Source organism: Schistocerca cancellata, chromosome 4 (assembly GCF_023864275.1).
Source record: "Schistocerca cancellata isolate TAMUIC-IGC-003103 chromosome 4, iqSchCanc2.1, whole genome shotgun sequence".
NCBI lineage: Eukaryota > Metazoa > Arthropoda > Insecta > Orthoptera > Acrididae > Schistocerca > Schistocerca cancellata.
Window position 1 is genome coordinate 327,491,781 of NC_064629.1, and position 25,187 is coordinate 327,516,967.

Consider the following 25,187-nt stretch of genomic DNA (forward strand, 5'->3'; position numbering starts at 1 on the left):
CGAATATGAGGCACCCAAGTCAACTGGGTATCGAAAACCAATCCCAAAAACCGATGTGTCTCCACCACAGCAAGAGGTTCGCCATCAAGATAAAGCCGTGGTTCAGGGTGAACTGTGCGACACTGGCAGAAATGCATAACGCAGGTCTTGGCAGCCGAAAACTGGAAGCCATGCATTACAGCCCTAGACTGCACCTTGTGGATAGCGCCCTGCAGCTGCAATGTCAGTGGAGCTATAGTATAGGCAGAAGTAATCAGCATACAAGGAAGCTGATCACGATGTTCCCACCGCTGCAGCGAGCCTATTAATTGCAACTAAAAAGAGGCAGACACTCAAAACAGATCCTTGAGGGACCCCATTCTCCTGAACTCGGGAGGAACTATGGGAGGCTGCAACTTGGCACGTGGAATGAACGAAGCGACAGAAAATTTTGTATGAAAATGAGGAGCGGGCCCTGAAGACCCCACCCATGAAGCGTGGTGAGGATGTGATGTCACCAAGTCGCGTACCCCTTCCGCATGTCAAAAAAGATGGCAACCAGATGCTGACGGTGGGCAAAGGCCGTACGGATGGCAGACTCCAGGAAGACCAGATTATCGGTGGCAGAGCGTCCCTTACGAAACCCACCCTGAGACGGAGCCAGAAGGCCCTGAGAATCAAGTAGCCAACTCAGCCTCCGGCTCACCATGCGTTCGAGCAACTTGCAAAGAATGTTGGGAAGGCTAATGGGGCGGTACCTGTCCACCTCCAGTGGGTTCTTGCCAAGTTTCAACACGGAGATTACAATGCTTTCCCGCCATTGCGATGGGAACTCACTCTCAACCCAAATATAGTTGAAAAGGTCTAGGAGGTGTCACTGGCAGTCCACCGAGAGGTGTTTGAGCATCTGACAGTGGATGCGATCTGGCCCAGGAGCCATATCAGGGCAAGCGGCTAGGGCACTTTGGAATTCCCACTCACTGTGCGGAGCATTGTACGATTCAGGGTGGTACATGTGAAATGAAAGGCTCCGACGTTCCCACCACTCTTTCAGGGAGCGGAAGGCCAGTCGGTAATTCGCAGGAGCGGCACTCTGAGCAAACTGCTCCGCTAAGCAGTTTGAAATTTTGTCAGAGGTCAGTACATACTGCTCCATTCAGTGAAAGCACAGGTACACTGACGGGGGTCCGACAGCCATAGAGTTGCCTAATCTTGGCCCAAACCTGTGACGGAGAGGTACGGAAGCCAATGGTGGAGACGATACCTTTCCCAGCACTTCTGCTAGCATCGGCGAATGAGGCGGCGGGCTCGTGCGCAGAGCCATTTAAAAGCAATGAGGTGTTCCAATGAGGGATGCCACTTGTGATGCTGGAGGGCCCGCCTGTGATCTCTAATCACCTCAGCAATGTCGGGTGAACACTAAGGCACAGTCCTCTGCCAAGGGGACCCAGAAGAACAGGGAATTGCAGATTCTGCGGCAGTAACGATGCCGGTGGTGACCGAGTGAACCACATCACCAATGGCATCATTGGAAAGAGGCTCAATAGTGGCAATGGAGGTGAACAAGTTCCAGTCAGCCTTATTCATAGCCCATCTGTGGGGGCACCCAGAAGAGTGATGCTGTGGCAGTGACAGAAAGATTGGAAAGTGGTCACTACCACACAAGTCGTCATGCACACTCCATTGGACAGATGGTAATAGGCTAGGGCTGCAGATCAAAAGGTCGTTGGCTGAGTATGTGCCAGGGGCCACACTGAAATGTGTGAAGGCACCATTATTTAAAAGAGAAAGGTCGAGCTGTGCCAACACTTGCTCAACGGTGCTGCCTCGACCTGTTGCCACTGATCCACCCCACAGAGGGTTATGGGTATTGAAGTCGTCCAGTAACAGAAAAGGTGGCGGCAATTGGGCTATCAGCGCAGCCAGGACATGCTGCGGGACATCACCATCCGGTGGAAGATAAAGACTGCAGACAGTAACAGACTGAGGCGTCCACACCTGAACAGCGACAGCCTCTAAAGGTGTTTGTAGAGGGACACACTCGCTGTAAAGAGAGTGAAGGACGTAGATGCAGACGCCACCAGATACCCTCTCATAAGCTGCCCGGTTCTTACAATAACCCTGATAGCCATGGAGGGCAGGGGTTCGCATTGCTGGAAACCAAGTTTCCTGAAGAGCAATGCAGAAGAAAGGGTGAAGGCTGAGAAGTTGTTGGAGCTCAGCAAGATGATGGAAAAAACCCCTGCAATTCCACTGGTGGATGACATTGTCCATGGCCGACAAAGGCGTGAAGGGACAGAGGAGCAGCTTACGCTGCTGGGTCACCTGCCGCCACCAGATCTAGGTCCTCAGCAGATGCCAGAATCTCCACCTCATCCTCAGACGCAAAGCTTGTAGGTAGCGGTGGAGTGGGTGCCACCACAATTTCCTTGGTCTTAGGGGTCTTCGATTGCGATTTCTCGCACTGTTCCTTTGGTTGCCCTAGCTGGGAGGGCTTCTTTGATTTAGTCTCCGGGACTGAAGGGGATCACGAAGCACTATGATCAGCGACCTGTGGCTTCTTCAGCCACTGGCAGGTGTCTGTCGTGCTGCTGGTTGGAACCTGGGAAGGGAGTGACCCAAGGGATCCCTTCCTAGTGAGAGAAGCCAAAGAAGACTTACGCCTCTCTGGCTTAGAAGTGGGGACTCGCCCGAGAGATGGAGAACGAGTGGGACTGCAATGCGATGACGAGAAAGCCGGCTAAAGGTCTCAATGCACGACGGACACAATGCACCATGTAAGGCACCCTTCCCCAATTGGCTTGTTCTTCAGAAGAATTTTGAAATATGGAGGTCAAACCCTACAGGGGACCATCACATAAAGGAGAAAAAGTGTGAGACCCCTTTTAGTCGCCTCTTACGACAGGCAGGAATACCGCGGGCCTATTCTTATCCCCAAACCTGCAGGGGGGCCCTCCAAAGGAAGGAAGAGTGTTGTAACCTGCACATTACTACTACTCCATCACTACTACCACAGTGCGGTCACACATTTGAGTATTGCACTATTTGGCTGCTACAGACCCTAACCAGAGCCATCAACTGGGTATGGCGCCTCAACAACCTACAGCCCCTGGTGGGCAAATGCTCTTTCTACTGCCACACACTGGCTCCGGCCGGCAGTCTTGTACATGTCGCTAATTTGTACTGTTCTATTTAAGTTCATGCTGTCACACTGTAACCTAATGAATAGTTGTTGTTTCTCAGAGCCATATCTTTTATTGTGTTGGGAGATATTGTCCATCCTGCATTGTGTGTAATTTCATCCCTTTCTGTTTCTACTATTACTTTTGTTAATGTCCCTTATGGACCTCTTTCTTCTAACAAAAGAGCTACATAAAAAGATTTTCTTTGATATGAGTGACTGGCAGGTCTAGTTTGATGGTATACATTTCAAAGCTGAAAAAACAGGCACACCTCTTTGGCATTCACTTTAATTTACTGTCTGCCCCTCCTCCTCCATATTTTTTCATTTTTTTCACAGATGAGCGCACTGAGAAAATTGTCAGTATGGTAACAAAAGTCTGAATTTTTAGGTGAAAAATGTGCCTCTTACTCAGTGTAATCCTCTTATTGTTAAACAGACTTTGCACAATATTTTTCCATTGAGCTGAAGAGCAATTCTGGACACTGTAAAATACTCCTCTTTTATAGGTTGCATAACTTCTTCAATGGACTGAAAATAATATCCAGCTACAAATTTCTTCAGGTTTCAGCGTAGGTGGAAGTGCCAAATCTCAAACTGAGGGTATGTCTCAACAGTTCCTAATACAAACACCTACTTTCCATTGTCAAAGCACCTGTCTGAGCAAATGTATTTTCCTTCTCCCCCTTCCATTATTTTTCAATTCAGGCATTTCTTTACATATATTTTTTCTTTCATATTGTTAATTCAAAATACTTCAATAGTATTTACTAGTTATTGTTTTACTCATTGCAGTAAGAAGAAAGGCCTTTGTATCTAAGAAACATTGACTTTTTTGGTGCAGGGCCAATCAGCTTCCACCCACAGCTCTGATTTTCATTTCATTTCTGGTGTAAAATGGTAGACCTGTGTCTCACCCATAGCACTGATCAGTGTACTGCATCAGCTGGATCCTTCTTCAAGAAAGCCAAGCATTACTGAGAAATTAATTTCCATACTTGCATTTGTTCAGCAAAGTCACTTCCCTCTTGCACTGAGGTTTCAACTAAAATGTACTACTCTCTCTTCTTCTGACTGCCTGTGATTCAGCTATTTTAACACCTTTAATCACCAAATGGTCACTCCCATAGTGAATACTTCACCAGTACCTTCGTTTTTGGTTAGCGTTTTGGAAATTTCTTCACAAGGATCAAGAATAGAAAGTATTTCTTAAATAGTGAAAATGATGGAGCAGGCTCCTTACAAACCATTATCAAATTCAATAGGTGGTGATTATCCAAAACAAAGCATTTCTGAGGGCACAGTTTTCAGGTTTATCCATTTGAATGAAACACACAAAATACACCTACTTTATAAAGCAATATAAGCAAAAATATTCCTGCTAATCCGGTTGAGGTTTCACTTACATTACTGTGCCTCATGAATCCCAATACCTTCTTCATCACACCGATAGGAGGGCGCAAATCTGTCATCATCCAGGGGAACATTTCATTGTCACCTGTACTATGGGATGGGGCCAAGTGAGCGGCGACTCCATTATGCTCTGGGGAACATTCACAAGATCATCCATAGGTCTAGTGGAGCTCGTGCAAGGCACCATGATGGCCAGGGAGTTTCACACACTGGCTGCAGACCATGTACACCCCTTCATGACAATCATGTTTCCTGATGGTAGTGGCACTTTTCAACAAGATAATGCTCCAAGTCACAAGGACAGGAGTGTGATGGAGTGGTTCGAGGAACACAGTGGCGAGTTCCAATTGATATACAGGACCCCCCAACTCGTGAGATCTGAACCCGATCTAATACATTTGGGGATGTGCTTGAATAAGACATCAAAGCTCATCAACGCGCCTCCCTAGAATTTACAGTAATTAGGTGACTTGTATCTACAGATGTGGTGCCAACACCCTCCAACGATCTACCAACGTCTCACCACTTCTGTGTCATTATGCGTCGCCACTGTTGTCCGTACCAAAGGTGGACATACTGTCCATTAGGTGCTTGCTGATCAGTGCACAATGAAGCGACCAAACGAATGGGATACTGATGTGCTAATATAAAGATGGTGGTAGTATTATGTACAACAAGGTATAAAAGGGCAGTGCATTGGTGGAGCTGGCATTTGTATTCAGGTGACCATGTGAAAAGGTTTCTGACATGATTATGACTGCACAATGGGAAAAGACTTTGAACGCGGAATGGTAGTTGGAGCTAGACACATGGGGCATACCATTTTGAAAATCATTAAGGAAGACAATATTCTGAGGTCCACAATATCAGGAGCGTGCCGAGAACACCAAATTTTAGGCACTATCTCTCACCACAGACAATGTAGTGGCTAATGGGTTTAACTTAATGACAAAGAGCTGCAGAGCTTGCATAGAAATTGTCAGTGCTAAGACACAAGCAACACTGCATGAAATAACTGCAGAAATCAATATCATAAAAATGTATCTATTACAGCAGTGTGGCGAAATCTGGCATCAGTGGGCTATGGCAGCAGACAACTGGCACAAGTGCCCTTGCTAACAGTATGACATTGCTTACAGCAACTCTCCTGGGCTCGTGACCATATCAGTTGGACCCTTCACTGGAAAGCTGTGGCCTGCTCAGATGAGTGCCTATTTCAGTTGGTAAGAGCTGATGGTAGGATTCGAGTGTGGCGCAAACCTCATGAAGCCATGGACCCAAGTTGTCAACCAGGCATTGAGCCAAGCTGTTGGTGGTTCCATAATGGTGTGAGCTGTGTTTACATGGAATGGACTGGGTCCTGTGATATCACTGAATCAAGCATTGACTGGTAATGGTTGACTGGAAATCACTATGTTTGGCTGCTTGGAGAGCATTTACAGCCAAACAACAATGGAATCTTTATGAAACACTATGTGCCAATCACTGGGACACAATTGTGTGTACTGGTTTGAAGAACATTCTGGACAATTTGGGTGAATGATTTTGCTACCCAGATCACCCAACACGAATCCCTTGAACATTTATGGGACATAATCAAGAGGTCAGTTCATGCACAAAATCCTGCACCAACAACACTTCTGCAGTTACAGACGGCTATAGAAGTAGCATGGATCAGTATTTCTGCTGGGTCTTCCCACGACTTTTTGAGTCCTTGCCACATCGAATTGCTGCACTATGCCAGGCAAAAGGAGATCTGACACGATATGAGGAGGTATCCCACGACTTTTCTCACATCAGCATTTAAGCTTCTAGAATCTCCAATATCAGGACACTGACTCTCCTTCCACTCAGCATGTTTGCCACTGCTTGGTGCCCATTCCCTACTATGCTGATGTGCTACTATTGATTTGAATGTATTATCACAATGAAATTTTGAGGCAATTTCTTCACTTCCAATGCAGTGTATGCTATGATACAGCAAAACTAAAGCAAACTTTAAAAATATGGTGTTTTGAACACAAAGTCTGAAGTATAATAACCACAATGCTACACTCTTCATTACCCCTGAGTTTATACAGTATTTAGTATTCATTACTAATCTTTTTCTCGCCAATCATGTGCCAGAAAATACGTAAATGAAAACCAGAAGTAGCACAATGCACAATGCAGTAAAGAATGCAGCAAATGTTGTACTGCATCCTAGATTTCATAGGAAACAGAAAATGTTTAATAAAATTGTGATGTCATTGTTAGAGGGGATAACATTAGTGTAAGAGGATAGAAAAATCATGGTCAAATTTAAAATTGTTCATCAGCTGAAAGGAACCATAAATCTGCAGTAAACTACAACTACATAATTTTTCTCTGTAACTGAACACAAAACAATCTTTACCTGCTAAACGTTAGTTGCCACGGGAAGAGCCAAGCATACCATGTCATTTAAGTGACATGTAATTAAGATTCAAATTTGGGAAAGGAGCTCAACACTTGTCTTGTGTAGCATGTAAATTTGACATCTGTGATGGCATACACATTTAAGAGCACACTACAATAATTATTGAAAAATAAAGCCAAATCATGCTAAATACTTGCCCATGTGGTTGCTTAATTCTGGAGATCAAAACATGACAGCATACATCCCACATCACAAACCAACCAAAATTACTGCTACAGGCTTGTGCACTGCTGTGCCATTAAAGTGTTGTACATCACAAGTGCAGCCTGTGGTGTGATGTGAGATATAAATAACTAAAACAGGAACTCTACATAAGCTCTTGGCAACGATTAAAGCCACTTTGTACAAAATAAACTGAAAATCTACAATCTTCAATAAATAAATTATTGTTCATATTACACAACATGACACGAATACTCGGTACAGAAAACAAAGGGTCATAACATAATTTTAACTTCCAAATTACAGCTCCTTCCCAAACCCAAAGACTGTACAGGACAGCACAGTGTCTTGTTTTCGCAATTTTAGGGTGAAGTAACATATCTATTACAGTCAACTTGCAGCACCTCCCTTTCACTACCATACAGCTCTCACCCTGTTACACAATGTATTCCTGGACACCTGATTTATCTCTACTAAACATCACATGATAACTGTATGAAAACAGTGGTCATTAGTTACATTAGGTGCTCATTCTGTTCTGTTTTTCACTGACCAATGGAGCTGTCAGAAGAGTGACGCATTACTGATTGATTTCAGTATTTATGAGCAGTTAGTATAGAGAGAATATTTCGTACATTGCACAAAGGGATGTAATGACCAATGACAGTGGGTTCCTCAAAATGAAGCACTTTTTTTGCTTTTGACAGAAGAGGCTACAAAAATAATTATATGTGGTTTTATTACAGAGTTCAGAATATATTAGTCTGGAGTGGTTATGCAAAAGTATGGCTAAAATTAGGAGAATGACAGGGTTGGAAACTGAAATGCAGATTTAATTGAGTATGTGATCTGTGCTATATTATTCTGACATTTTCTGGGATTTTATACATCACAAAATATTCTCAGCATGCAGCTTATTAAATCTGGAGTTGTGTATGATTAAGTCAGCAGCTGAATAGTCACATGTTGAAAGAATTTACCTATAGTATGTAACACACAATAGGGATATGGAAAACGTTTACTATCAGGCATAGCTTTAATCTAAGAGATTGTATCCCTTCAGTTCCCCTCTTTGCTATAGTTTTCTCAGTATTCTAACTGTTCCACTTTCATTCCATGAACTATGACAGTCAATCCATTATCTGGTCACTCTGAATGTTAACATAAGCCACTCTTGAAGGTGTCATAAATCCCCTGACAGTGAATCACAAACTGGCAGCCTCCTCCCCTTTAAATACCAAATTTTTATCTCATAAAACTGTCTATGTTGAATCTTTTTTCCTCCGCCAACCCAGTGCAAATCCTACTAGAGATTATATGCTGCCACTGCTCTCCGACATGAATTACACTAACTGGTTTCACTACAATATTGATTCAGTCATACAAAGATCACGCATGAAGCCTTATCCAGATTTTTTAAAATGAAAACCACATAGACTTCCCCATAACTGATTTTATTTGAAATATGTGATTATAATAATATATGTAACTGGATGTAGCTGGCAAGAAAGGAAGTGCTGAGAATGTCTTGGTTTTGCTATTTTATTTTACTTACAATTTTTGATTCAGTTGTATCAGTTTTCACAGAGAGCCCTGCAAAACACACACAATGTTCTGTGTTGACATTTCCTTTTGAGTATGTACGTTCCACTGCTTTCACTAAAGAGTTCATAACTGGATATATCTTAAATACAAACTGCTACAAATAAGAGTGAGGTTGGAAACATGCACTGCCGAAATGGAAGCAACTATCTCCAGTCACTGATATCTACACATTCAGAACTTTAATGACCAGGAACATCATTCTTGATACCACGTACAGGAAACGTGTACTAACATGAACAATGAAGTTGACTTCAGGACATCAAAAGTCTGTATTCATGCATAGAAGCTTACTCACAGAATCACAATTTCCACAACACTATTTTCATCACACAGCATTATTAGTTTCCAGTCATGTCTTCTTAAACATGTATGTTCCTATAAATTACTGAAACTGCTTGTGTATGTTTTCTGTTACATTAAATTAATAAAGAATTTTTAGCTTGATATGGCAGACAAATGTATGGTAAAAGTACCTGCATCTGGCATTTGTACTGTTGAACTCGTGTCCCATCAGCATCGCTAACAATCTGAATACTTGCAGCCTGGACTAAGCTGTTCAGGCCATCTGTGGATGCAGTCACACTGGATTTGTGGTGATGTTTTGCTAGACTATCATTGTCAGCTGTCTTTTTTTTGGTTGAGCTTTCATCTTTGACATACACCTACAGTAAAATACATTGAGAGGTTGGTAATTTAAGAGCTTTTATATACATATACAAAAAGAAGTGAACAGGTCAGCACAGGCATGACATATGCTGATGAATTGTTGTATAATGTGTCACTGACAATAGCAATCATACCTTTCCTTCTCTTGTAAAATCATCAGAGTAACGAAGTGAGGTAAAGTAACTTTCCAGCATTGCTTCTGCATTAACACAAGATTCACGGAAATCATAAAAACTTTCAAGCTTCTCCACACAGTGGTTGCATATTATTTTAGGCAGCGAATCATCTTCACACACCTACAGAAAAAAAATTAATTATTATTATTATTATTATCAAAAAATAACAAGTACAGAAAAAAAGGTTACTGGAGATTTACAGTCATCATAGATACATGCTCTGTAGTGGCGATGGACTTTCTTCACTGTATTCGACTTCCAGACTTTCACACACAACAAATCTCTCTCCAGACAGCACCATATAAGTCAGAGGTGAATCTTAACAGTATCCCAAAGGGAATATAAAAATACAAAATGGGCACAAATGTTTGTTATTGTGTTTGTAATTTCTTATAAAACTTGTCACTTCTTTGCAACAAATAGGTTTAACAGATTATGAAAATCACCAGTGTATATATTTGTTCAGTTAAGTGCATTACATGTTGCAATGTAACCAAAACTAAACTTTATTTAATACTATTTTACAGCAAAACAAAGCACTGATGGCTCATTAGATGCAACACCACCACCCAAAACAAATGTTACAAAATATGATTTATAAGTATGTAAACATACAACATATTTTTGAAATGCAGAATAATTTTTGCACAGTGTATAAAAGATGGCTACTTCATAACAACAATTTCCTGTAAGGTTATGTGTTTCATTAAGAATGTTTTCTCGGTAGAACATGAAACACTACAGCCTATTTATTTGCTATTATTAATGGCACCAAGTCCACCGTTTGAGATGAAATGTAATGATCGTATTGATCATATGGCTTTACTGGCTGGGAGACCCGAATCTGGGGTAGTTCAGCTGCCTAGTGCAAGTGTATTTATATGTTGCCACTTTGGTGACTTGCCTGTCGTTGATGATGAAATGACAGTTAGGACAGGAAAACACCCTGTCCCCAAGTGCATAAAATCCTTGACCCGGCCAGGTATAGAACTAGGGCCCCGTGCATGGCAGTCAGCTGCACTGACCATTCAGCTATGGTGGTGGACTGTTTCATTATAAAATCTATAATTTTTTACAGGATACGAAGGACTACTCGCATGTCATACAGCCTTACTAATTAACACCACGTTAAAAACACTGATTTCAATAAGACAGAAAAGCATTACACTTTTGTTGTCTTTGGGAGTTCAGAAAGTTCCAAACAGCTTTGGAATATGAGCACCACATAAAATTTCACATATACAGATACTCTCGTTCAGTTCAACAACCAGCTCTAACAGCTCTGTGCTGAAGTCTGTAACTACTTTGGTCAGTAAATAATCCATCTATCTTTAGGTACAAGTTTTGTACATGTGGAACACCACCAAAATCTTTAAAATGGCAAATTTAACAAAACATAATGAAAGCTACCATGACCACAAAATAAGATACAGAAAAACACTGATCTGTAACACGCACTAAGTTGAGAGTTATTCATGGTTGTCAAGGGGAGGGGACATGTTGAGTGTTGTTCATTGTTTTCCCTACAAAGTATTTCATTTTTACTGTGTGATGTTGTGAGAATGAAACAGAATAATACAGTTGTAACAATATAGAATTGCGTAATGCAAACATACATATAATTGAAAATCCAGGATGGAGCAATGACAATATTATGAAAAGGATAGCTGCTACACACCATATAGCGGACAGAGGCACAACAAAAAGACTGTCATTTTTTTCGACAAATGTAATTTAAAGTAAATGGTACAATTTTCTGTATGAAGAAATCAGAACATAATTAAGAAAAGCTAGTTAATACATGATAAACCTTTTTTATTCACAGCAATGTGAAAGATATACACTCAGACAGATAATCAGAGAAATTAGAAAGACAGATAATCAAAAATAGGATTGCTCAATTTTAGTCTCTGAAACCTATAAATCATTCGAGGTTATTAAGGGTTTCATAGAGTATTCACAGCAAATAACAGAAGATTCAGCATTAAGCACGAATAATGCAGAAACACTCTTAAGTACTATTATCTGTAATGTGTAACACTTGCTTGTGTAAATGCACTGACAGTGATATTTCACCTATAAAATGTTTGTCATTTGACCACTGTGTATCATAACTAAAGATGCAATTAGCACTGAAACAATAACACAAATTGCCTGTTTACATGCTGATAACAACAACATTTAAATGACTATTTACATCTTTAATGACACACATGACAAGCAGTAATTTCTTATATTCCAGCAAAATTAAATTGTCAATTAAATTTAATGGACACTTCCTACTACAGCTTTGCAGCACGGATGGAACATTTATTTATGAATTGCCATAATGTTTCTTTTGAAAACTATAGATTATTTATAATTTCCGACAGTTTGTATATCTTGTAAATCACTACACATGTGATCACTAGCAAGGAAAGACTGAGATACTGAAGTGCTTGAACATGTCAACATTACAATAAATGCATGCACTTGATCTGTCTTCTAAAGAGTCAGAATCAACTATCTATCGATCTAGTGAGTTATTTCGAAAACTTAGACAATGAATATCAATTCTGGCAGTAGTCGTCACACATGTTTGCTACAGAATCTGTCTCACTGATATGCAGTATTTTTCCTAATGACAGTAAGTAGTCTCCAATCGGTTCACCAATATTCATATATCATGAAGCCTTTTGACGTTCAATGCAGAAGTCGCACAGTGACAAACATCAATGAAATTCGACAGCCAGTAATTTTTACCATTACTCACCTGAACGGGTAAGCAAATCTGAATTTTTGTGGGGAGTTGTCTCCTGCGTCCTTCTTCTCGGAAAATATGCATTTTTGTTCCCTCACTTGACGTACATAGCCGACACAGTTCGTAATAGTTTACCCTCCTATACCCTGCCATGACAACAACAAATTTATTTCGTTTTGTTTCTTATACACGTCAACTATTATTCAAACGAACGACAACACAAACTACTATCAAAATAAATGCACACTGCTGCTCCCAGTTTCTTACTCTAATAGTTGTTACTTTATCGACCTTGTGAATCGATATATCGCATGACATGTGGCGAACGCGACCAAGCGTCGATGTTGTTTTCGCGGCATAAATGAATGCCACGGGAATGCAGAGTCTGTTGCGCTTTGAGTAAAATTTCTGCGCAAGTCCATACTGTTGTACAAACTTAATGAGTGCAAGATTGTTTTTAACGTGTTCGCTTTAGGATATGCGACTACAAAGTTAACTCTTCTATATTTAACACCGTCATGTCTCAGTGGCCGACTAAGCCCGGCGGAGGCCCGGAGCGGTATAACTAAATGAACCCCTGGCCTGCTTAGGAACTGATGTATTTGTGGTGCACATTTTGTAAATGATAAATATTATAGATGTAATGCCCAACAAAAAAATCCACTATTTATAGTGTGTGTACACTAGGCTGTAGTAACTGTAATACGCAAACTTAAAGATATAGGTGAGAAACTTAGAATACGAATCATCATTTAGCACAGCAACCATAACGAAATGTGTTAAGAAATAATAAGGAACAGAAAAAGAAAATTACCTTTAACTATAAATATCTAGAAACAAACTTCTACAATTACAATATAAGTTAGTTTCATAACTTAAGTACATGATAGTTGTACGTGCCTTTATTTTACTGGACTTCTTAATAACGTCATTAAATCTATTTCATTTGAAAGTTTTATTTTTCAATTGTTAAAATGGGGAGTTTGGCTGGTTGTCCTTGTTCATATGCCTTAGACAAGTATTTTCCGAGCAACGTCCTAAGGGATGGGAAAGACCCACAGTGGTTTAATAGCCTTGTCAGAAAACCTGCTACGTAAACAAAGAGAGCTTCATCACAGGTTCAAGAGAAGTCAGAAACTAGCTGACGAACGAACGCTGAACGAAGCGAGAACGAGTGTATGGAGAGCTATGAGACAAGCATTCAAGGAATCTGAAAGTAAAATTTTGTCAACTGCTGTGACTATAAACCCGAAGAGGCTTTTGGTCTTACGTAAAATCAGCAAGCGGTTCGAAATCATATATTCAGTCACTCACCGATCATACTGGCATCGAAACAGAAGACAACAAAGAGAAGGCCTAAATACTGAATTTGGGATTTCGAAATTGTTCCACCATGGAAGATCGTAATACGTTCTCTCCTTTAAAACATCGTATGAACGTCGAAATGGCAGAAATTGAGATAAACGACCGTACAATAGAAAAGCAAATACAATCGCTCGGTACTGGTAACGCATCAGAATCAGATGAGATACTGTAAGGTTCTACAAAGATTGTGCGAAAAAAGTTGCTTCTCTTGTAGCAGCAGTTTATCGTAGATAGCTGGAGCAAAGAAGGTTGCCTAGCGAGTGCGAAAAAGCGCAGGCCATTCCCGTTTTCAAGAAGGATCGTAGGACAGATGCACGAAATTATAAGCCTATTCGATAGACGGCAATTTGTTTTAGAATTATGGAGCATGTTTTATACTCAAGAATTATGATGTTTTTGGAGAACGGGAACCTCTTCTATAAAAATCAACATAGATTCCACAAATAGAGATCCTGCGAATCTCAGCTCTCTCTGTTCCTCCATGAGATCTACAGCGCTGTAGACAACGGTTCTCAGATTGATGCCGTGTCCCTCGACTTCAAGAAGGCATTTGACAACGTCCCACATTGCCATCTAGTGAAAAAAAAAAAATGAGCCTACCGAGTATCAGACAAAATTTGCGACTGGATTCAAGACATTCTTGCAGATAGAACTCAACACGTCGTTCTTAACGGTATAAGTTCGACAGATGTAAAGATAATTTCCGGAGTACGCCAAGGACATGAGATAGGACCGTTACCGTTTGCAGTGTATATAAACGATCTAGTAGAAAACGTAGGTGGCTCTTTAACGCTGTTAGCAGATGATATGGTTGCCTACAAGAAAGAAGCAATGCCAGAAGACAGTATCGATTTGCAGAATGATATACAGTGAATTGATGAATGGTGCAGGATCTGGCAGTTGTCCATGCACATCAATAAATGTCACATACCGCGCATACACAGGAAAAGAAATCCGCTACTGTACAACTACACCATCGATAACAAATTGCTGGAATCAGTATCTACCATATTTATAAGTAACTATACAAAACGACACGTAAGACAAATATTAGGAAATCAAATGCCAGACTGAGATTCGTAGGAAGAATCTTAAAGAAATGTAACTTATCCACTAAAGAAGTGGCTTACAAGGCGCTTGTTCGATCGATTCTTGAGTATTGGTCATCAATCTGAGACCCTTAACAGGTAGTACTGATAAAATAAGTAGAGAAATTCCAATGAAGAGCGGCGAGTTTCGTCATGGGATCGTTTGGTCGGCACGAGAGAGTTACAGAGATGGTCAATGAACTCCAGTCGCAGATACTACAAGAGAGGCGTTGTGCATCACGGAGAGGTTTACTATTAAAATTTCGAGACCACTTCCCGCGAAGAGTCGGAACATATATTACTTCCTTCCACATACGTCTAGCGAAATGATCACGACGGGAAAATTCGATAAATTTGTGCTAATGTAGAGGTTTACCAACAATAATTCTTCCCACGCGCCATTCACAAGCAGAATAAAGAAGGGGGATCAGGCGATGGTACCATAAGTACCCACCGCCACGCACTGTCAAGTGGCTTGCTGAGTGCTGATGTAGATATCGAACGAAGACAGTTTTGTATTAGCTTCAGTTTAGAAAAACTTCTACAGGGCAATGATTCACTGAAGTCCCATTCACATGTTAATTGAAGGATATCCACATTCGTATCGGATTCAAGTTGACGTTTTTATTCAAGTTGATTTTTTTTTTTTTTTTGCTGTACCCGCTCCATATTAAACGAATTATAAATTTCTACAAGATTCTCCAGTGCTACAGCCAGAGCGTCAGCGGAAGTTTCAAGCATAAATTTTGTTTCAGCGATTTGGAAAATTTTGGTGATTTGTTTCATGGCTGTATATCGTTATGACGGTTCTTGTATAAATCGCTTTATGGGTTCCAACAGTGATCGAAGAAGTTCTTGAATCGATAATCCGTTGTCATGAGCTAGTTCACACGATGCTGTTTTATGTACCCTTTTTCGTCCTCGTCGGACAATGTCACTGTTCATATCACTGAGTTTTCTTTTTTTTAGTGGCAAAAGTAACAGCATTGTCTATAAATGTAGTTCCTTCCATCACTAAAAACTTATTCAGTGCTTTTAATTAGGCTTGTACTTTATCCTAAGGCATTTTTGGAGGCTGTAAATATTGTTGGACTAAATTTGCTTTCTCCAGTATCGTTTGCCAAAAGTTGATGTAGGTCAAGAAGATAAAATCACATATAGCGGGAAGGAACAAGCTTGTTCCAGATGTAGTATTAAGGATTGCCTTAGATGAATTCTGCATATTTTTCAAAATGCCCAAAATTGTTTTCAAGTTCTCTTTTATGACTTTAACTGAATTAACAAGCACTCCAACCAGTATCAGACAACCGTTTCCAACTTTTTCTATTTTTGGCGACAAGAAATATCCATCTATGCATTTGTAAAAGATGAGAACAATGAACATAAACACTAGAGGGAACAGATCAAGATGCATAAAATCCACAAAGATTTATGGAGTGTTTAGCACAGCAACTGAACGAGCTTTTGTATTGACTTCTCGAGATTTTCGTTGTACTCCCCCATGTACACCTACATTGATGTGGCATTGACATAACCTAGAGCCCCGCACATCGCAACAGAATGTAGTACGTACTTTAGTTAAAAAAGATTGATCAATCACTGCACTTATACGCGTATTTTTAAACTTCTAGTGCACCTGCATAAATGACACAGGTATCAGAAAACGTTACATCTACGTCTACATCTAGATCTACGTGATTACTCTGCTATTCACAATAAAGTGTCTGGCAGAGGGTTCAATGAACCACCTTCATGCTATCTCTCTACCGGTCCACTCTCGAACGGTACGCGGGAAAAACGAGCACTTAAATTTTTGCGTGCGAGCCCCGAGTAGAACAATTAAGTCTAGCAAACAACTGGTTATCATTATACAGTTTGTAAGTTGTCTTCGGTCTTCAGAGTCTTCGTCTATCTCATAATTCAGAGCGAAACGGAGAGCCCGCCTAATATTCGTGACATTGACTTGGGCGAATCTATACGAGTATCAAACACGACAGCCGTATAAACTTTCGCTAGGTAATTAATCTAAACTAATTAAATTCAACCATATCTAGCTCATCAACCGTCTGTCAGCTGAATACGTGGGATAACCTACCTCCTCCCCTATCTCTTTTCCACTTGTCTTACCAAGCGTTTTTCTTTATTCTTCAGCAGTTTGTTACGTTTTACAAAAATTCTAAAAACTCTGAACACATCCTCGGATAACTGCCATGGCATGATAATGTTGTTGTTGTTGTGGTCTTCAGTCCTGAGACTGGTTTGATGCAGCTCTCCATGCTACTCTATCCTGTGCAAGCTGCTTCATCTCCCAGTACCTACTGCAACCTACATCCTTCTGAATCTGCTTAGTGTATTCATCTCTTAGTCTCCCTCTACGATTTTTACCCTCCACGCTGCCCTCCAATGCTAAATTTGTGATCCCTTGATGCCTCAGGACATGTCCTACCAACCGATCCCTTCTTCTAGTTAAGTTGTGCCACAGACTTCTCTTCTCCCCAATCCTATTCAATACCTCCTCATTAGTTACGTGATCTACCCACCTAAGCTTCAACATTCTTCTGTAGCACCACATTTCGAAAGCTTCTATTCTCTTCTTGTCCAAACTATTAATAGGTAAGTTAATACCTGTGTCTATATTTTGCATACGTGTGTGGCCTAGAACTCCAAGTTCCCTCTTGTTTACTGAACATATTTTGGCATTGTTTGGAATTTAATTAAAAGTGGTCTGGTCTTGGAGGGCCTCCAAATATCGAGGTCTTCGAGGTTTGGAGACCCCCCCAGGACCAGATGCATTGGGAGGGGGGGGGGGGGACCGCCCCTTCCGCTCCCTTACTAGTCCGCCGTTGTTGTGTCTGAAGTGTATTCATCGCAATTGCAACCACTAATTTCTGTCTTCTTTTCTTTAAACCATATAGAGCCACGCACTGCCACACGGTAACCACACTTAAAAATCCCATGTCCGAGGCGTGAACCCGCGATTTCAGTTTTTCGTGCAGCGGCGCTACCGGAAGGTTGGCTTACGTGCGTCATCCATTTGGCTAAAGGAGCCATTTAACGCGTAGACTATTATTATACATCTTTCTGAAAATTATCATCCTTTATTTTGCACTACCACGGTAAATTAATTAATATTATGACTGAACAACACTATGCAGCCAATGAGACGGCCAGAGAATTGAGATATGACGGAAGATTAATATTATGCTATAATTATCGCCGCTATACTCAACAGTTACACATTTTGAAGACCAAAGATACACAAGTTGCTCTAAGAGACTCTTTGATAGCCATGAGATCCGTTGCCAAAGGATATGTACCATATATTCCTGCTGCCACTTAATTTATCTATCCCAGACGGGTTTCGCCTTTTTCTTGTTCTAAGGCATGATCAGTGGGATCTAAAACGATACAGTTTTGTTAGTTTTAGATTATGAAACAGTTCACGTCGTGATTTTTTATGTAAAAAAGTAATTACTTACGATTTGCTGATCTGCGTGTCCCCTCATCTGGCCTGGAGGTCGCACTACCACTTCATTACTGACATATAAGCACAATTTTGTGCGGGCCAGAGTGGCCGAGCGGTTCAGCCGGCACGGTAGCTCAGCGTGTGTGGTCAGAGCGCTGGTTGGCCTCTGTAATTAAAAAAACTGAGTAGAAGGATCAACAAACGAACCTTAACGATCAACAACGAACAAAATGGAAAAAAAGAAAGAAAAAAGCGGTTCTAGGCGCTACAGTCTGGAACCGCGCGACCGCTCCGGTCGCAGGTTCGAATCCTGCCTCGGGCATGGATGTGTGTGATGTCCTTAGGTTAGTTAGGTTTAAGAAGTTCTAAGTTATGGGGGACTGATGACCTCAGAAGCTAAGTTCCATAATGCTCGGAACCATTTGAACCAATTTTGCGTTCTGACTTTCTTTAAAGTGATAGTGCGACCTTCAGACCAGATGAGAGGAAATGGAGATCAGCAAATCGTAAGTAATTACTTTTTTACGTAAAAACTGTTTAATAATCTAAAATTAACAAAACTGTATCGTTATAGATCCCACTGATGATATCTTAGAACAACAAAAAGGCGAAACGCGTCTGGGATAAATAAATTAAGTGGCAGCAAGAAAAGGTGGTTTTATTTACAAAACAAATATTTCCATGCTTGCTGCGGAGGATGGCCACGCAAACAAACTTGATATGTACCATATAATTTCAAACACCTGAGCCATTTATTAACGGTGAAAGAATTAGTGAAGCAGCTATGAACAATGCCTGTAAGAAAAGAGCCAAGCGAAATACACTCCTGGAAATGGAAAAAAGAACACATTGACACCGGTGTGTCAGACCCACCATACTTGCTCCGGACACTGCGAGAGGGCTGTACAAGCAATGATCACACGCACGGCACAGCGGACACACCAGGAACCGCGGTGTTGGCCGTCGAATGGCGCTAGCTGCGCAGCATTTGTGCACCGCCGCCGTCAGTGTCAGCCAGTTTGCCGTGGCATACGGAGCTCCATCGCAGTCTTTTAACACTGGTAGCATGCCGCGACAGCGTGGACGTGAACCGTATGTGCAGTTGACGGACTTTAAGCGAGGGCGTATAGTGGGCATGCGGGAGGCCGGGTGGACGTACCGCCGAATTGCTCAACACGTGGGGCGTGAGGTCTCCACAGTACATCGATGTTGTCGCCAGTGGTCGGCGGAAGGTGCACGTGCCCGTCGACCTGGGACCGGACCGCAGCGACGCACGGATGCACGCCAAGACCGTAGGATCCTACGCAGTGCCGTAGGGGACCGCACCGCCACTTCCCAGCAAATTAGGGACACTGTTGCTCCTGGGGTATCGGCGAGGACCATTCGCAACCGTCTCCATGAAGCTGGGCTACGGTCCCGCACACCGTTAGGCCGTCTTCCGCTCACGCCCCAACATCGTGCAGCCCGCCTCCAGTGGTGTCGCGACAGGCGTGAATGGAGGGATGAATGGAGACGTGTCGTCTTCAGCGATGAGAGTCGCTTCTGCCTTGGTGCCAATGATGGTCGTATGCGTGTTTGGCGCCGTGCAGGTGAGCGCCACAATCAGGACTGCATACGACCGAGGCACACAGGGCCAACACTCGGCATCATGGTGTGGGGAGCGATCTCCTACACTGGCCGTGCACCACTGGTGATCGTCGAGGGGACGCTGAATAGTGCACGGTACATCCAAACCGTCATCGAACCCATCGTTCTACCATTCCTAGACCAGCAAGGGAACTTGCTGTTCCAACAGGACAATGCACGTCCGCATGTATCCCGTGCCACCCAACGTGCTCTAGAAGGTGTAAGTCAACTACCCTGGCCAGCAAGATCTCCGGATCTGTCCCCCATTGAGCATGTTTGGGACTGGATGAAGCGTCGTCTCACGCGGTCTGCACGTCCAGCACGAACGCTGGTCCAACTGAGGCGCCAGGTGGAAATGGCATGGCAAGCCGTTCCACAGGACTACATCCAGCATCTCTACGATCGTCTCCATGGGAGAATAGCAGCCTGCATTGCTGCGAAAGGTGGATATACACTGTACTAGTGCCGACAGTGTGCATGCTCTGTTGCCTGTGTCTATGTGCCTGCGGTTCTGTCAGTGTGATCATGTGATGTATCTGACCCCAGGAATGTGTCAATAAAGTTTCCCCTTCCTGGGACAATGAATTCACGGTGTTCTTATTTCAATTTCCAGGAGTGTAGATAACAAGTTTCCTTCGCAATGAATTAGTGTCATGTAAGTCAACAAAAAACTCCGATATTTCATGTAGATTAATAAACTGTGAAGGAAAAAGAAAACAATAACCGCTTGGTACGACAAATGGAAATTTATCACAAGATATGGGAGGAAGTACACTGATGCTCATAAATTAAGGATAATGCTGATACATGGTGAAACAACGCTCTGGTGGGCAGTTTGCGTGTTTAAATCTCCTCGGGGTATCACCATGCAGTGCATTTGACCTGCGGTATTTTTTTTTTTAATCTCATTTTGTTCGCTTTTGTTCGTTGCATCTGCTCGGGGCGGACGTCGTAAGACATCCGTTTAAGTTCGTTGTTGATCCATTAACTCAGTTTTTTTGTTACAGAGGGCAGTTAACTCTCTGACCGAACACGCTTTTTTTTTTTTAAAAAAACTGACTAAACTTGTGTTCGTTTCAGTTGTTCGTGGCGGACTTCACCTGACGCACGTTGAAGTTCGTTATTGATCCATTCACTCAGTTTTTTTATTACAGAGGGCAGCTAACCCTCTGACCGAACACGCTGAGCTACCGTGCCGGCGCTGAGCTATCGTTGTTGATCGATTAACTCAGTTTTTTTATTTTTTTTTTTATTATTACAGAGGGCAGCTAACCCTCCGACCGAACACGCTGACCTACAGTGCCGGCAGCGGTCGTCGCACGGTGGCGCTGGCAGCAGTCACATATGCAGAGGGATGTTGGTGTGCATGTTACAGTACGGTGCAGCGAGTAAGTGTGCAAACGTTTTCAGACGTGCTAATGATGACTGTGTGTTGAATATGGCTCAAAGAACACATATTGATGACGTTATGAGGGGTAGAATACCAGGGCGACTGAAGGCTGGTCAAACACAGCAGATCGTGTAGCACGGGCCCTCTGTGTGCCACAAAGTGTGATCTCAAGATTATGGCAATGATTCCAGTAGACAGGAAACGTGTCCAGGCGCTACACTATTGGACATCCACAGTGAACAATACCACAAGAAGACCGATATCTCACCATCAGTGCCCGCAGACGGCCACGGTGTACCGCAGGTAGCCTTGCTCGGGACCTTACCGCAGCCACTGGAACAGTTGTCTCCAGACACACAGTCTACAGACGACTAAACAGACATGGTTTATTCGCCCAGAGACCTGTAAGGTGCAGTCCACTGACCCCTCGTCACAGGAGAGCCCGTAAAGCCTGGTGTCAAGAACACAGTACATGGTCATAGGAACAGTGGTCCCAGGTTATGTTCACAGATGAGTCCAAGTATAGTCTGAACAGTGATTCTCGTTGGGTTTTCATCTGGCGTGAACCAGGAAACAGATACCAACCGCTTAATGTCCTTGAAAGGGACCTGTATGGAGGTCGTGGTTTGATGGTGTGGGGTGGGATTATGATTGGTGCACGTACACCCTTGCATGTCTTTGACAGAGGAACTGTAACAGGTCACATGTATCGGGAAGTCATTTTGAACAAGTATGTCTGCCTTTTCAGGGGTGCAGTGGGTTCCACCTTTCTCCTGATGGATGATAACGCACGGCCCCACCCAGCTGCTATCGTGAAAGAGTACCTTGAAACAGAAGATATCAGGCGAAATGAGTGGCCTGCCTGTTCTGTAGACCTAAACCCCCTCGAGCACGTCTGGGATGCTCTCGGTCGACGTATCGCTGCACGTCTTCAAACCCCTACGACACTTCAGGAGCTCCGACAGGCACTGGTGCAAGAATGGGAAGCTATACCCCAGCAGCTGCTCGACCACCTGATCCAGGGTATGCCAACCCGTTGTATGGCCTTTGTATGTGTGCACGGTGATCATAGCCCATACTGATGTCGGGGTACATGCGCAGGATACAGTGGCGTTTTGTAACACATGTGTTTCCGGACGGTTTTCTCAACTTATTACCAATACCGTGGACTTACAGATCTGTGTCGTATGTGTTCCCTATGGGCCTATGCTATTAGCGCCAGTTTTGTTTAGTGCCACGTTGTGTGGCACCACATTCTGCAATTAACCTTAATTTATGAGCATGAGTGAAGATTATCTCACCGCATTCAGCTGATAGACGGACAATGAGCTAGATACGGTTAAATTTACTTAGTTTAGATTAATTATCTAGCGAAAGTTTATACGGCTGCCGTGTTTGATGTTAACTTGCTTAGATTCCCCCTAGTTAATGTCACAAATATTAGGCAGGTTCTCTGTTTCTCTCAGAATTATGAGATACACGAAGTATCTAAAGACAAAAGACACAGGACAAATATTATGTGATGGAAAAATATTATTGCGGTCTTCAGTTCGAAGCCGGGTTTGATTTAGTTCTCACGCCAGTCTATTCCGTGCAAGCCTCTTTATCTTTGCGTAAATACATTCAGGTGACAAAAACCATGGAATAGAGAGATGCACATAAACAAACTGCGGTAGTTTCGCGTACACAAGGCACAAAAGGGCATTGCATTGGAGGAGCTGTCATTTGTACTCAGGTGATTCATGCGAAAAGGTTTGCGACGTGATTATGGCCGCACGAGGGGAACAGACTTTAAATGCCGTATGGTAGTTGGAGCTAGACGCATGGGACATACCGTTTCGAAAATCATTAGGAAAGAAATATTCCGAGATCCACAATATTAGGAATGTGCCGAGAACACCAAATTTCAGGCATTACCTCTTACCACGGACAACGGAGTGGCCGTTGCGATTAACTTAACCACCGAGAGCTGCCGAGTTTGCTTATAATTGTCAGTGCTAACAGACAAGCAACACTTCGTGAGATAACTGCAGAAATCAATGTGCGACATATGACAAATGCATCCGTTACTACAGTGAGGCTAATCTGTCATCAATGGGTTATAGCAGCAGACGACCGGTGCGGGTGCCCTTGCCAACAGTACGACATCGACTACATCACCTCTCCCGGGCTCGTGACCATATCAGTTGGACTCTACATTGTAGATCCGTGGCCTGCTCGGATGAGTCCTTATTTCAGTTGGTAAGAGCTGATGGCCCCATGATGGCGTGAGCTGTGTTTTCATGGAATGGGCTGGATCCTCTCGTCCCACTGAACCAAACATTCACTGGAAATGGTCATGTTCGGCTACTTGGAGAGCATTTGCAGCCAAACAACAACAGAATATTTATGGAAGGCAATGCTCCATGTTATCAGGCCACATGTGTTCGCGATTGGTTTAAAGAACATTCCGGGTAATTGGAGAGAATGATTTGTCCACTCAGATCTCCGAACATGAATCCCATCGAACATTTCTGGGACGTAATCGAGAGGTCAATTCGTGCACAAAATCCTGCGCTGGCAACACTTTTGCAAATATGGACAGCTACAGAGACAGCGTGGCTTAATATTTCTATAGGAAGTTACCAACTTGTCGCGTCCTTGCCACGTCGCTTTGCTGCACGAGGCCAGGTAAAAGGAGGTCCGACACATATTAGGAGATATCCAACGACTTCTGTTACCTCAGTGTACTTCAACCTACGTCCATTTCAAGCGCTGGTTTCCGTCCACGGTTTTTATCCCCACACGTCCCTTCACTGCCAACCCGACGATTCTTTGATGCCTCAGGATGTGTCTTTGTAGCCGACCCAAAGTTTCTGCATCTACATCTACATCTACATCTACATCTACATCTACATCTACATCCGTACTCCGCAAGCCACCTGACGGTGTGTGGTGGAGGGTACCCTGAGTACCTCTATCGGTTCTCCCTTCTATTCCAGTCTCGTATCGTTCGTGGAAAGAAGGATTGTCGGTATGCTTCTGTGTGGGTTCTAATCTCTCTGATTTTATCCTCTTGGTCTCTTCGCGAGATATACGTAGGAGGGAGCAATATACTGCTTGACTCTTCGGTGAAGGTATGTTCTCGAAACTTTAATGAAAGCCCGTACCGAGCTACTGAGCGTCTCTCCCGCAGAGTCTTCCACTGGAGTTTATCTATCATCTCCGTAACGCTCTCGCAATTACCAAACGATCCTGCAACGAAGCGCGCCGCCCTCCGTTGGATCTTCTCTATCTCTTCTATCAACCCTATCTGGTACGGATCCCACACTGGTGAGCAGTATTCAAGCAGTGGGTGAACAAGCGTGCTGTAACCTACTTCCTTTGTTTTCGGATTGCATTTCCTTGGGATTCTTCCAATGAATTACACTTGTCTACATTGAGATTCAATTGCCATTCCCTGCACCATGCGTCAATTCGCTGCAGATCCTCCTGTTTAGACAAGTTATGGCACAATTTTCTTAACCCCCGCGTTCAGTTCACTACTTTCTTATTAACTATCCCACTTACCAATGTAATCTTCTGCGGCTCCACATTCAAAATCTGCTATTCTCTTCTTGTCCAGATTGTTTAACGTTCACATTCCACTTCCGCACGCTAGGCTCTAGACGACTATCGTCAGAAAGTAGTTCCTAACAAATTCATAATCTACTAGTGGCCCGCCCCGTCTCCGCATGGGTAGCATTGAGTATCTACTGCCGGACGAATTTTCTGGAGTGGCGATAGTAAATTATTTGGACAAATCTTTCTCGTGAATCAGTCCATCTACACTCCTGGAAATGGAAAAAAGAACACATTGACACCGGTGTGTCAGACCCACCATACTTGCTCCG

The 25,187-nt window shown here is 42.7% G+C and overlaps 1 protein-coding gene and 1 long non-coding RNA gene across 2 annotated transcripts in view; both read right to left on the reverse strand.

Annotated features, from left to right (window-relative positions):
• Positions 1 to 12,641, reverse strand: part of LOC126183806 (zinc finger protein 85-like) — a 91,388-nt gene extending 78,747 nt beyond the window's left edge. The window contains exons 1-3 of the mRNA XM_049926055.1: positions 12,393 to 12,641; positions 9,599 to 9,760; positions 9,272 to 9,460 (exon numbers count right to left, since the gene is read on the reverse strand). Coding sequence (XP_049782012.1) covers positions 9,272 to 9,460; positions 9,599 to 9,760; positions 12,393 to 12,533 — 492 coding nt within the window. The 5' untranslated portion in view covers positions 12,534 to 12,641. The remainder of the gene's footprint in view (positions 1 to 9,271; positions 9,461 to 9,598; positions 9,761 to 12,392) is intronic.
• Positions 1 to 25,187, reverse strand: part of LOC126183809 (uncharacterized) — a 280,828-nt gene that overhangs the window by 117,585 nt on the left and 138,056 nt on the right. The gene's annotated exons all lie outside the window — the stretch shown is intronic.